The sequence below is a fragment of the Nyctereutes procyonoides genome, unplaced genomic scaffold (genome assembly GCF_905146905.1).
Source record: "Nyctereutes procyonoides isolate TBG_1078 unplaced genomic scaffold, NYPRO_anot_genome, whole genome shotgun sequence".
Taxonomy (NCBI): domain Eukaryota; kingdom Metazoa; phylum Chordata; class Mammalia; order Carnivora; family Canidae; genus Nyctereutes; species Nyctereutes procyonoides.
In genome coordinates this window covers 18159295-18173391 of record NW_026575020.1, presented here as the reverse complement: position 1 = coordinate 18173391, position 14097 = coordinate 18159295, and the positions used below count along the sequence as shown (strand labels likewise).

Below are 14097 nucleotides of genomic sequence, written 5' to 3'. Positions count from 1 at the left end.
ATCAGTAACCTGCACTTTTAATACACTCTCCAAATAATTCTAATGCTCAATAAAGACTAGTAACTACCAATATTTCACAGTAGCCTTGTATTTGATTAGTTTTTTATTTTGGAGTATCCTCTTTACAAGACACAAGGATATGACAAAATTCAACTAAATTCAACTAAGATGCCAGCAATTCAAAAGGCTATAAATAACTGAGAAAATTTAAAGTATAGCATTTCTTCAGGCTCTTGCCATTAACTACTGACTTACTTCCATGGCCACCAGGGAAAACAATGGGTACACTATAGAGGTAGATGAAATAATTAGTTCAATAGATAATTCCCTCCTATTTATAGTAAATTGGTCCTCTATGTGCCTTAACACTAATTAATTTTCTGTATTTCACATCATTTATCTAACCAAGAGTTTTATTTGTTTTTTTAATTAAGATTTATTTATTTATTTATTTATTTATTTTTTTATTTATTTATTTGAGAAAAGAGAGCAAAGCAAGACAGCATGAGTGAGGGTGGGGTTTAGAGGGAGGGGACAGGGCAGAGAGAGAGGGAGAAGCAGGCTCCTTGCTGAGCAGGGAGCCTGACAAAAGGCAGAGTTCAATTCCAGGACCATGGGATCATGACTTGAGCCTAAGGCAGACGCTTAACCGACTGAGCCACCCAGGCGCCCTGAGACTGTCGAACCTTATTCAAACATGATGTTGGCCCTTCTTCATAAAGGTTTAGTGCTATAATCCTAAAACAACGTGTACCTTCTGCTTACTCCTGGGGAAATCAAATGTTTAATTCGGTACTTAGAAAGTAGACTTTTAGTGGCTGAAAATTTTTCAATATTATCCAGTCCAATAATATGTATTTAGTCCATTGTACTAAGAACTCAAAGATGAACTGGAAAAGAGCCTTGTCCTTCAGGTACTTGTAACTTCTGGGGGGAAATCAAAGTCATTCCCTTTTTTTTTTTCAAAGCCATTTCCAAATGCCTCTAAGGTAAGGCAAAAAGCATCTTAATTGCTTTAATTGAAATGTGAAATGTACAGGAATGCAAATGGAAAGTAATTAATTCAAACTGAAGAAAAATGGAGAAATCATGATAAAAAAGAGAGCATATGAATTGGGCTTTGGTGACAAAGAAGTATTTCAATTGTCAAGGGCTGAAAGATGAAACGCAATCTTAAATGAAGGAATATTAGAAGTGATATATAGGGTAGCTATAAATGTTCATGGGGTATAGTCATGGAATACTGACTGGTACTCTGTAGTTGAAACAGAGAACATATGCAATGAGAAATGAATACAGAAAATTAAGACTAGGAAACTAAGAGACTTCAGAGCCATGCTAAGTTTAAACTTTGTTCTATAAAAAATGAAGACTCCTCAAAGATTTTGGAGCAGGGAAAAGAAGAGCATATATATATATATATATATATATATATATATATATATATATATATGATTATGTAATTAAAAACAAACACAACAAATTTGTCTTTCATTTTTCCCTAGCATTAACATATAATCAGATAAATAAGGACAAGTATTACAATGACGGCAGTAGTAAAGAAAGATGCAAAAAATATGGCTGAGTTAAGAGAGACAGGATCTAATGTGAAGCCTGACAAGGAAAAGCCAAAATTAATATCAAATTGGATAACTGGAATTACAAATACTATTAACCATAACAGAAGAGACAGGAGGAAGAATATGTTGTTTGCTTTCTGAACCATTAGATAGGTTGAAAGCAAGGAAACATGCGTTTGATTTTACATAAGAGATTAAGATGTTAGAATATATAATTTTAAAAAGGAACAACAGAAGCACCTGGGTGGTTCTCTTGATCTCTGCTCGGTCTTAATCTTAGGGTCAAGTTTGAGCTCTGCATTGTTAAAAAAAAAAAAAAAATAGAAAAAAAAAAAAAGAACAATAGGCCCCAAATAGAGTCACTTGTGCTGAGCCCCATGTCAGCAAATAAGATTTAATATGTAATCTAATTGTAATTTCAGCCTCTCCGAGAAATGTGACCTTTAACCAGTCAATCTGGAATTATCTGATCAGCACTAGTAGTCTGCCTGATAGACAATCACCCCCTGTAGTGCCTTCTCCAAAGGAGGGTAACCTTGCCTGAAACAATCCATCAATCTACTCTTAGTTAGAAACTCCCTTTTAGGAATGTCTGGGTGGCTCAGTGTTTGAGCATCTGCCTTCGGCTCAGGGCGTGATCCCAGAGTCCCAGGATAGAGTCCCATATTGGGCTCCTTGCATGGAGCCTGCTTCTCCTGTCTCTGTCTCTCTCTGTGTCTCTCATGAATAAGTAAATAAAATCTTGAATGAAGAAAGAAAGAAAGAAAGAAAGAAAGAAAGAAAGAAAGAAAGAAACTCCCCTTTACTCCTACTCCTGCTCCCTTCTGTCTATAAAAACCTTCCATTTTGTAGAACTCCTCAGAGTTCGTTTCTATTTGCTAAATGGGATACTGCCCAGTTCATGATTTGAACAAAGCCATTTGATCTTCAAATTTACTCAGCTGAATTTTGCTTTTCACTAATATCCAGGAGGTGTTTATTAAAATGAATATACAATTTGAGATACTGCAAGACCATAAAACTTCGTCAAGAAATCACGTGCAGAGATATGAAGGATAGGCAAAGCAATGGAAATGGCTGTAATGAAACAAAGCATGCACATCATCTAAGAGTAAAACAGAGCTAAAGGTGAACCCATGAGAAATAACTTACACTTAAAAGGTAGACAGAAAAAAGAGAGCAGTAAAGAAAACTGAAATAATAAAAAACTAGGAAAGTACAATGTTTCAAAACCCAGAGAAGAGAATTTCACAAAAACTGAATGGTCAACAGTGCTAAAAAGCCCCAGAGAGATATGAGTAGATAAAATGACCCTAAGAAGAAACCACTCAGTTTATTGCTATTTTTTAAGATTTTATTTATTTTTGTGTGTGTGTGTGTGTGTGTGTGTGAGAGAGAGAGAGAGAGAGAGAGAGAGAGAGAGAGAGAGAGAGCACACATGTGCACAAACGAGCAGGGGAGAAGTAGAGGAAGACACAGACTCCTGAAGGAACAGGGAACCCAGTGCAGGACCTTAATCCCAGGACCCAGGATCATGACCAGAGCCGAAGGCAGATGCTTAACTTACTCAATCACCCAGGTGCCTGAAACCACTCAGTTTACAAATTAGAAGGTCACTGGTCATTATTACAGGTAAAACAATGCATCTATATTAATATTTGTTTTAAATAATTCAAGATATTTTTTAACAAGGCAAAGGCACTGTAACTTTCAAATACTATTAAAAATTCAAAAATCTTCCCAAGTGATAAAAAGCTAAATACAAAAAAATCACTTTCAAATAAAAATGGAACCATATAATGGGATAACATTTTTAACATTTTCACATTATTCTGACTGACTGAATTTAAGTAAGTCTGCAATTTAAGTGCTTTCCAAAATAAGCCATAAGTAGCATTTGGATTTGCAAAGTATGTCAGATCTAACTTAACTTTAAGCAACTGACAAAGACTTTCTCCTTGACCACACTTCAGTCCTGCTTTGAGCCCTCTTTTCGACGAAGCCTCCAACTTGGATCCCGTTTGGTCTTTGGCCTGCTCAAATCCAGTCTTAGCAAAGAATCCTGCCAAGTTGTCCCCCCTCCCCTTGAAATCTGATCCATTTCCTCATACCCCACCTTTGATGAATAAGTCCTTGGCTTGCATTTAGCAAGAATCTCCCTACCCTTGACACCTCCTCTTAGCAATTTTCCTTCCACTGACCACCTTGCCTTGCTCCCTGACTACAACTCCCCATTTGTTCTTGTTATAGAGTTATGACCAACCTCTCTCTCCTATTGCAATACACTACAGCAGAAGTCTGAAATTTAAGTTTTCCTTAACATTTTAACAAGTGTCAGAATAATTTTCCTTTAATATAAGTCATTAAAAGTAGTCACATTCTTAGCCAATATTAACAGAAAAATAATTTACCATACAATCACAACTGAAAGCAAAATTTCAGCAAAATATCCATAAGCTGACAATTTAAATACTAATTTAAGTTAGAGCTTACATTCTCTAATTTTTTATGCAAAACAGTTTTTTTAAAGAGGTTTCTTATCAAAAATAAAGACCACTGAATAGTAGTAGAATCAAGTTCATTGCCTACTCATGCCAGAATTTATCTGAACTTCTGGTAACAATGGAATGAAAATGGGCAGAAAAGTAGCTGCTGTGTAATTAGGGGCCAGTCATAAGTTCCATAAAGCAACAGATACAAATAGTACTTGACATCCAAGGTACTCTATTCAGTCAACAAATACTTATTTATAAGGCTTGGGACAGAGGGAGAAAAAGGAAAGATAATATAGATTCTATGATTTAAAGAGAGATGATATGTACACTGGGGTGGAGTCTGCTTGGCATTCTCTCTCTCCTTCCCCTCTGCCCCTTCTCCACCACCACACTGGCACATTCTTTCTCTTAAAAAGGGGGGGAGGAGAAATGACATATGCAAATAAATAGAATGCTATAAATAATTATAATAAAAGGTAGAAAGTGATAAGTTCATCCAAGAAGAATACAAAAAATGTGTTATGAGAGTTCAGAGGAACGAGAGATGATTTCTCACAGGAAGGCAAGAAAAGGATTCATAGAAACAAAGGGGCATGTGATTTAAGTCTTCAAGGATAATTAGGATTTATAGGGAGAAGGAAAGGGAGAGGCATTCCAGTATTAAGAAGCAGCATTAGAAAAAGCCCAGTGCAGGTACTTTTCTGTACTCACAGGAAAGTATGATAGAAATTAACACTTAAGATCTATACAGTGGTAGCTTCAATATCATCCCTCAAAAATTCATGATCACCTGGAACCTCAAAATATGACCTTACTTGGAAACAGGTTGCAGATATAATGAATTCAGCATCCTAAATTTAGGTTGGGCCCTAAATCCAGTAACTGGTGTCCTTATCAGAAAAAGAGAGGACACAGATTCAGAGAAGGCCACAGAAAAATGGAGGCAGAGAGTGGAGTTATACTGATATAAGTAAAGCCTGGAGTAACCAGAAACTGAGAGAGGCAAGGAAGGATTTCTTCCCTCGGGCCTTCAGAAGTAATGTGTTAACACCTTGAGTTCAGCTTCCACCTTGAGTTATTTCCAACAACTGAAATAAATTTCTGTTATTTCAGTTTATGAATTGTGCTAATTAGTTAAAAGCAACTTTAAGAAACTAATACCACTTGGTTAAGGACAATTAACAGAGGGCTATTGTGAAATAGTATGAAATTGGTTTCTGTCCCCGGTTTCTGCCTATATTAAGTCTTTGACTAAACTTTCTTAAAACTTCCTGAGTGATAAGGGTTTCTGACAAAGAAGTCCTAAATCCCTTGTAATTTCCTGGGTGATAGCAGTCTTTTGTTCTAATGCTTGAGGTGACTCTTGGTGGGCTTCTGGATGGGGGCTGGTCACCAGAAAGACTAAGCCTTAAGTAGAAACTTGGAACTTTCAGCCCTACTCCCTGTTTAATGGAGACTGGAAATTGAGTTAATAATTGATCATACATACATGATGAGGCCTCCATAAAAATCCCAAAAGTATGGGCTTTGGAGAGCTTCTAGATTGATGAACACATACACATGCTAGAAGGGCTGGTGCATCTCAGCTCCTGTGCTTGGGACCCTTCTAGACTTGCCCTAGGTATTTCTTCATCTGGCTGTTCATCTGTGTTTTTTTTTTTAACATATCCTCTATTAAATATTAAGTCAGCAAATATAAACTGTTTCCCTAAGTTTTATGAGGTCTTTACCAAATTATCAAACCCAAGGAGGGGGATTATCTAATAGAGCTGGTTGATCAGAAGCACTGGTGACAACTAGGATTTCTGATTGGCCTCTGATGTGGGCAGCAGATGGATAGTCTTTTTGGACTGAGCCCTAAACCTGTGGGGTCTATGCTAACCCCCAAGTAGATAGTGTGCCAGAACTGAACTGAATTGTAGAACACTAGTTGGTGTCTACAGAACATTGAGGAATTGCTTTGGGTGGATAAACTTCACACATTTGAAGTACAAAAGTATTCAGTGAGTAGAGGGGAAAATAAAAGTTTTCCTTTTTAGCTATGTATCAAAAGCTCCAGAAATTTATTTTAGTACACTTTGGAAGAAAAATATCACTGACAATAAATTTATCCTTAATAGGCATATTCTCATATTACCAGGCAATTATATTAAAAAGTGAATAGAAAACAATGAAATGCCATTACTTACAATGTGTGACTCCAGCTAGAGTTTGGTAGAAAGTGGGAGTATCACTATCATCAGTGAGGGTGACATAAACACCTCCAGATAGTAGCCAACGAGAGAAGGTAAAAGCATCTTTGTTTAGAAGAAGCCAATTTCTAAACTTTTCATAGTTTACCTTTTCACCCTAAAATTAAGAGAAAAAAAACCATACATTTAGTCAAATTTTAAGATATCTTACTTAAAACTAGCACAAACTGAACTTTGTGATTTATTTACCTTTCTTCTATCTACAAAGAATGGATTATCTTTTTCTTTTTAAGATTTTATTTATTTATTCATGAGAGACACATAGCGGCAGAGACAGGCAGAAGGAGAAGCAGGCTCCCCATAGGAAGTCTGATGTGAGACTCGACCCTGGGACTCCAGGATCATACCCTGAGCCAAAGGCAAACGGGATGGATTATCTAAGTAACACTAGAGGCTGTATACTTGGAAATCAAACTGTGTTCAAAAATAATTGTATTTCAGAACTTCTATTTGCATAAAATCTATATGCTAGTTGTAAATTATTTCATCAATTCATTAGAGCAATGGAATGCTACTAATAAGCCGCATTTTATTAAGGTATCTTTTTTTTTTTTGGTTAAGGTATATCTTGAAATTAGTGAACTGCATTTTTTTCTATATTTAAGAAGGACAATTCTTTATGTGCCTTCTCCCTCTTCTTTAGCATCTTAATCTGTCATAATTATCACGTTTTGATTAAAAATGTAGTATTAAAATACTCTTAAATTTCACTGGCAAATTAAAAACAACTATCCAGGGGCCCTCTTTCAGAAGGCATCACTGAAAACATGTATTCAAAGGCAACTAGAACACAAAAACAATTTCTTTTTTTTTTTTTTTTTTGCTTTCTTGTCAAGTATTTTGTCTTCTAAATCTCTGGATAAAAAAAAGTATCTGCTCTGAGAAAGAACATCACAGAGCTGTGCAAGTCAATTTCTTTGTCTGGAAGACAAGAGGACTTAAGGGTGAATGAGAGCCAGATGTTTCTATGAGAAAAAGAGAGAAGCAACCCACATGGAAATACAATGAAGAATGACATTCAGAAGCCTATTAGATATAATCCTGATAGAAATATTAAAGGATACAAATAACTCATAACCTAAAAGAGATAAATGGTAGAAATAATTTCTACATTGTTTGGCAGCGTCCTACTTAAGTACAGCAATATACTTAGCCACTAGTAGTTTCAGAACATTGAGCAGTGCAATCCAGAACATCAAGATCACATTGACAGTCTTGTTTTTCTGAATGGAAGAATATGGCATTCAGAGTTGCTGCAGGGACATATAAGGACATTCCCAATTTGTTTAGAGATTAGTGATCATAGCCATATTCTTTCTCTGTTTCCTACATTTAGTCTAGCAAGAGGATTAGCAGTATATAGCCCACAAGCTCACATACATTTTTACACATCTTAACATCTCTGACATTGGGATGAGTTGGATTTTTTTTTAAGATTTTATTTATTTATTCATGAAAGACACAGAAAGAGGCAGAAATACAGGCAGAGGGAGAAGCAGACTCTCTGTGGGGAGCCTGATGTGGGACTCAATCCCAGGACCCCGGGATCACAGCCTGAGCCAAAGGCAGACGCTCAACCACTGAGCCACCCAGGCATCCGGGGATGAGTTATAAAATCAACAGTGTCTTTCAATTATAACTGGCAGGCTTTTTTTCTATCTTTATAATACATACAGGTTTATCTTATAATTGATGGGATCTTAGATGCAGTAAAACACATGTAGCATCAATGGTTTCAGTGAAACTAATATGATATTATAAATGCACCCTCATGTACTAAGAAAAAAGCCGCCAATTAAGACAGGCACTTCTACCACCTTCACATGTAGTTAATATTGAGTATTTACAATTCCCTAAGCACTGTTCTAAACATTTTTTAAAAGACTGTTTTTTGAGTAATCTCTATACCCAATGTGGGGCTCAAACTCACAATTCTGAGATCAAGAGTCATAAGCTCCCCTGACTGGGCCAGTTAGGCACCCCTAAACATTTTTATATTAATTTAATCTTCAAAGTAACTTTCCATAGGAGATACTATTATCATCCTTATTTTACACAAGAGAAAACTGAGGCATTTAAAAAGTTAAATAATCTATGGGTCCTTGGGTGGTTCAGTCAGTTAAGTGTCTGCCTTCGGCTCAGGTCATGGTCCCAGGGTTCTGGGACTGAGACTCATGTCGGGCTCCCTGCTCAGCAAGGAGTCGTCTTCTCCCTCTGCCCCTCCTCGTTTGCGCTCTACCTCTCTCTCTTTAATAAATAAATATGAATTTCTACCTTAAAAACTGACTACTAAAGAAAATATTCAGTAAGGAAAGAATAATACAACTCCTACATGAATTCCTTTATAACTTCATCAAGGCTAATAAAAGCACAAGATAGAAAAAACTGAAATAGTTTTTGGGGGCAGGGGGTTTGGATTGCAAAAACAAACAAAACACATAAAGCACTGTTATGGAAGATCTAAAGAAGTGTATTCTAAGTAGACTCACACTGAAACGTAATTTTAAAAGGGGTTGGACACAGACACATTACTCAAATTACAGCCGGTAAATATATCAAATAGTTGAATCAGATAAAAATTAGCCCATTTGTAGTGTTGGTTTTTTACCAACCATAAGCGTCTAGTAATTTAAGTAGCCTCTTCATGAGAGACTCCTAACTCTGGGAAACAAACAAAGGGTTGTAGAAGGGGAGGTGGGTGGAGGGGATTGGGTAACTGGGTGACGGGCACTAAGGAGGGCACTTGATGGGATGAGCAAGTGTTACACTATACACTGGGTGTTATACTATACGTTGGCAAACTGAATGTAAATTAAAAAAAAAAATAGCCTCTTCATGAGTATTCCAAAACCAGGGTCTCTCATTTCTTTGATCTTTCCTCTTCCAAAGATCTGTTCTTCACACAACATTTAACCGAGCCTTACTAATAGTCTTATAATCTTTTTATTATAATAACTGTTCCCTTTCCATTAAATGCAATTTTAAACATTCCACTTTTCCCCTCACAATTTCCGCTTATGAGCAAACTTCTTTTAGTACCCTAACTCCTGTGATTTTTAAATTTATTTTTTAAAATTTTTTATTTTTTTTAAATTTGTTTTTATTGAAGTTCGATTTGCCAACATATAGTATAACACCCATTGCTCATCCCCATCAAGTGCCCTCCTAATTGCCTGTCACCCAATTACCCCAACCCCCTGCCCACCTCCCCTTTTGCAACCCTTTGTTTGCTTCCCAGAGTTAGGAGTCCCTCACGGTTTGTCTCCCTCTCTAATTTTTCCCACTCAGTTCTCCCATGATTTTTTTTTTTTTAAACTCCACAGGACCAACACCAATGACCTTCCTCTACATTACAAAATCTAATACTCACTTCTCAGTGATCAAAGGCCAACTCACTTGATCTTCCAGTTTATTTGATATAAGCATTCCTTTCTCTTAAAACATTTTCATCACTTGGCTTCCAGGACACCAATCTCTTTTGGTTCTCCTCTCAGACTATTCCTTAGGCTCCTGCTTTGATTCTTCATCTCACTAATCTCTAAAATGTTGGAGTACAGGACTCAGTCTTCCAATCTGTTTTCCATATAAATTCACTCCAAGATGACCTCATCCTCAACTGTAAGTCAACAAATTCTATCCCATGAACTTTAAGTTATATATCAAAAAGCATAGTTGACAATTCCACTTTAATGTTTAGAGTGATTCTCAAATTTATGTCCTAAATCTCCCTTGATATCAAAACTCCAAACTTTTGCCTCCAGTAGTCCTAGCCATCATAATTAATGGATACTCCATTTACTTACTAAATTAAGCCAAACACTTTAGTCATCCTCTTCTCTCTCTGCCACAGCCCATAATCAATACAAGAAAAATTTGTCAATTCTCTCTTCAAAATAAATGCAGAATCTGAAAACTTCTCATCACCTCTATATCATGATCTACCTGCTATATGATCTACATGATTATCACCTCTCACCTGGATTATTCACAGACATCTCAGTTAGACTCTGTTTAACCTACACTCAACATGAGCCAAATTGATCACATTAAAAAAAAAAACAAAACACCTCACGTTGGGGTGCCTGGGTGGCTCAGTTGGTTACCTGTCTGACTCTTGGTTTCAGCTCAGATCATGAGGTCTGAGACTGCAGTCATGAGATTGAGCCCAATGGGCTCCATACTCCGAAGTCTGCTTGAGGTTTTCTTTTTTTTTTTTTTTTTTTGGTTGAGATTTTCTCCCTCTCCCACTGTCCTTCCACTTTGCACTCTCTCTCAAATCAATCTTAAAAACAAAACACAACACAACAAAACAAAAAACTCCACATGTATTCCTCTGCCCAACACACTCCAATGGGTTCTACCTTACTCAGGGTAAGAGTCAAAGAACTCACACTGTCCTACAGAGCCATATATAATGTCCCCACTTCATCCCACCCTCTTCCCCAACCTCTGTAACTTCATTTCCTACTATTCTCTTATTCCCTCCATTCCAGCTTACTTGTTCCTTGGATATGTCAAGCACATTCCCAACTCAGGGACTCTGCTGTATTCTCTTCCCCCAGATATCTGCAAGGCTAGATTTCTTATCCTTTAAATTCTTGGTTCAAATGTCCACTTTATCTGACAAGCCTTTCTCAACTATCCTATACAAAATATCTACAATCGGTCACCTCCTCCCTATCTCCACCTACCCCCTTATTTTACTTAATTTTTCCCTATAGCATTTATTATCATCTAATACATGTACTGGCTATTGTGCATAAATTATAGAGAACTGGGTGGCTAATAACATTTAACTCCCATCTATAAAATGGGAACATGTCCACAAAACTTATTAAAATAAAAAAAATATACATTCTCCCCAATAATGTACAGAGCATTAATGCATTTGATATCTCTGTGAAAAATCCAGTTAATCAGGCCTGCAAAGATTAGACAATTTTTTTTGACCAGAAAATATTTGTTATTGGAGGAACATAGCTTAGTTCGTCCTGACGTATTAAAATACTATCGTAGCAACTTCCAGCCAATGTGTCAGAACCAAAAATGCAGGAAGCCAGTCCTTTTGCACCAAACACACGGGAATGCTGAGCAAAATGTAACATCATAAGCACTACCATAAACTGTACAGGGAAGCTCAAAGCAAGAAAGGAAACTCTCCAAGTGCTATCAACAGCGAAGAAACTCAAAGACAGAATAGTGAAAAACTAAAGCTAGGTCTAAAGAGACATTAGAACCAGATGCATATGGCTGGAGTATTAACAATCAATGCCTATACAGTTAGGAAGGTGACTAAACTAAACTGAATAAAACTAACAGCAGTGAGGGGCTGTCACATCTGTGAAATTCAAGTGGGTCAAACAGCCATCCATAAGAAATCATGCAGCATTAAGTGTGCTGCAGGAAGGGATCAGAAAATTCTAAAAGGGGCTACCATCCCTAGGGACTTTTCCCTTATTAGCAGACCTCTGAAAAGGGCAAAAAAAATTTTTTTTGTTAAAGATATGCATTTTTTATTAAGTTTTCTACAAAGAAAATATATTATTTATGGAAACAAAAAAAATGATAGGTTTTTCAGACCCAAATATTTCACTATGCAAATCAGCTCAAATAAATGATAAAATAGGCCTTGACGGGGCCAAAGTCACAGAATGGCTTGAGGCCAATGAGTGATACACCTATATACAATGAAAAGCAATGACACTACAATGTGAACAATCCTCAGGTTTTGCAGGATCACCAGTGAGTGTGTGTTGGTTTAACAACATGAGAGAGTGTGTTTCATTATATCATAAGTATAATGATATATCTTAAGTATAGACAGCTGCCTTTAAAGTAGAATTGGGAATTTTCAAATTCACAAATATAGCAGTAATAAGTGTCATGGACCTTTGAGCACAGCACATAAATAGTTGAAACATCAACCATTAAAACCAAAGATGTCAAAAATATGCTTCACATAAACATCTAAGAGTTAATACTTTCTAACAGGTAGGGATGAAATGTAAATATACCTCTGAGAAACACTTCCTGAGTGTATCTGGGACTTTACCATCCACCACATGGAGCATTCTTTCCATTTCTTCCCGTACAACATAGTTCCCAGATTCACTTGCAAAAAGACTAAAAATGTCTAGGAGAAAGAAAGAATAAATTAAACTTACCACAAGATTAAATATACGTTGGTAGAAGTAGGGAGGGAAGAGAGAGGGAAATATTACTCAGTGATTACTAGTGCCAGGCACTTTATAAGTATGTAATTTTATTCCTAAAAAAAAAAAAAGAAAGAAAATTAAAACTAGCAATACAAATTAAAACAGCAATGTGATTATCTTTTCAACACACCAAATTTGCAAAAATGTTTAGGTGTGACAATACAAAGTGTTAGCAAGAAACTGGGAGAAACAGGAACTGTTTCATACACTGTTAGTTAAGAGTATGAATTAATGCAACTATTTTGGAGAGTAACTTGCCCAAATCTAGCAAAGGTGATGCATGCTAGAAATTCAGCTTCTAAAGCAACTCAACTTCCCCGCATGGGAAACTTTCATACATGTGCATGAGATACAACAATGTTCACTGGAGTATTTTCAGTAATTGCAAAACTTAGGGAAAAAAATATAAATGTCTATCAATAAGAAAATAGGTATAAATTGAGATATACACACACAATGAAATACTATATAGCAGTTAGAATAAAGGAACTAAGTGTTTCAAAATGAATAAGTATCAAAAATATTCAGAGAAAAAGCAAATTACAAAATAATCTATCATATACTATTTATTTAAAAAGTTTAAAGTCTGCAAAACAGGTGAAGATATGTTTAAGGGTATATAAAATGTCATAAATGTATAAAGACCTGATCACTGTATTCATGGGAGTGGTTACCTCTGTGAAAGGAAAAATGAAGATAGGAACATGGAGAGATACAAAGAGAGAGCCATACCTTGCCTGTAATATTTTATTCCCTAAAAATAAGGTCTGGGACAAATAAGACACAATATTAAGAAATAATAAAGCTGGGTGGATGTATATATTATATGCACATTTGAAATACTGCTGTTATGGACTGAACTGCATCTCCCAAAAAGATATGTTGAAACCCAAACTCCAGGTACCTGTAATGGAACCTTATTTGGAAAGACAGAAGATAGAAGAAGAGACATTCCATTCTTCTGAAGGCCCAGCAGGTTTCACTGCCTGCCTTCCTGCATCCCATAGTGGATTTCCTTAGAGCCAGTACTTGCTGGTATGCTTTGACCACCTCTTATGGGTTGAACTGTCTATTCACCAGAGATAGTAAGTCCTAACCCCAGTACCCACAAATATGACCTTCATTTGGAACAGAGTCTTTGCAGATGTAATCAAGTTAAGGTGAGGTAATTAGGGTGAACTCTAATCCAGTATGACTGATTCTAAGAAGAGAAGACAAGAGAGTCAGAAGCAAGCCATGTGAAGAGACAGGCAGAAATTGGAATAATGCAGCTACAAGCCAAGGAACACCAAGCATGACAGCACCAGAAGTTAGAAAGGAGGCATTCTTCCCTATAGGTTTCAAAGGGATCAGGGTCCTGCCAACATCTTCAATTTGGACTTCTAGCTTCCAGAACTGTGAAACAGGAAGTTTTGTTGTTTTAAGCCACTTCTGAGTCTTTGTTAGGGCAGCCCTAGAAAACTAATACAATAGTATAATAAAAATATGGGCAGCCCGGGGAGCTCAATGGTTTAGCGCCTGCCTTCGGCCCAGGGTGTGATCCTGGAGACCCGGG

General features: G+C 36.5%; 1 protein-coding gene across 2 annotated transcripts in view; it reads right to left on the bottom strand.

Moving 5' to 3' along the window:
• The window catches only part of USP32 (ubiquitin specific peptidase 32), a 205565-nt gene that overhangs the window by 89534 nt on the left and 101934 nt on the right, over positions 1-14097 (bottom strand). For both annotated transcript variants that reach the window (XM_055320812.1, XM_055320821.1), the window contains exons 4-5: positions 12342-12460; positions 6265-6424 (exon numbers count right to left, since the gene is read on the bottom strand). In XM_055320812.1, coding sequence (XP_055176787.1) covers positions 6265-6424; positions 12342-12460 — 279 coding nt within the window. The remainder of the gene's footprint in view (positions 1-6264; positions 6425-12341; positions 12461-14097) is intronic.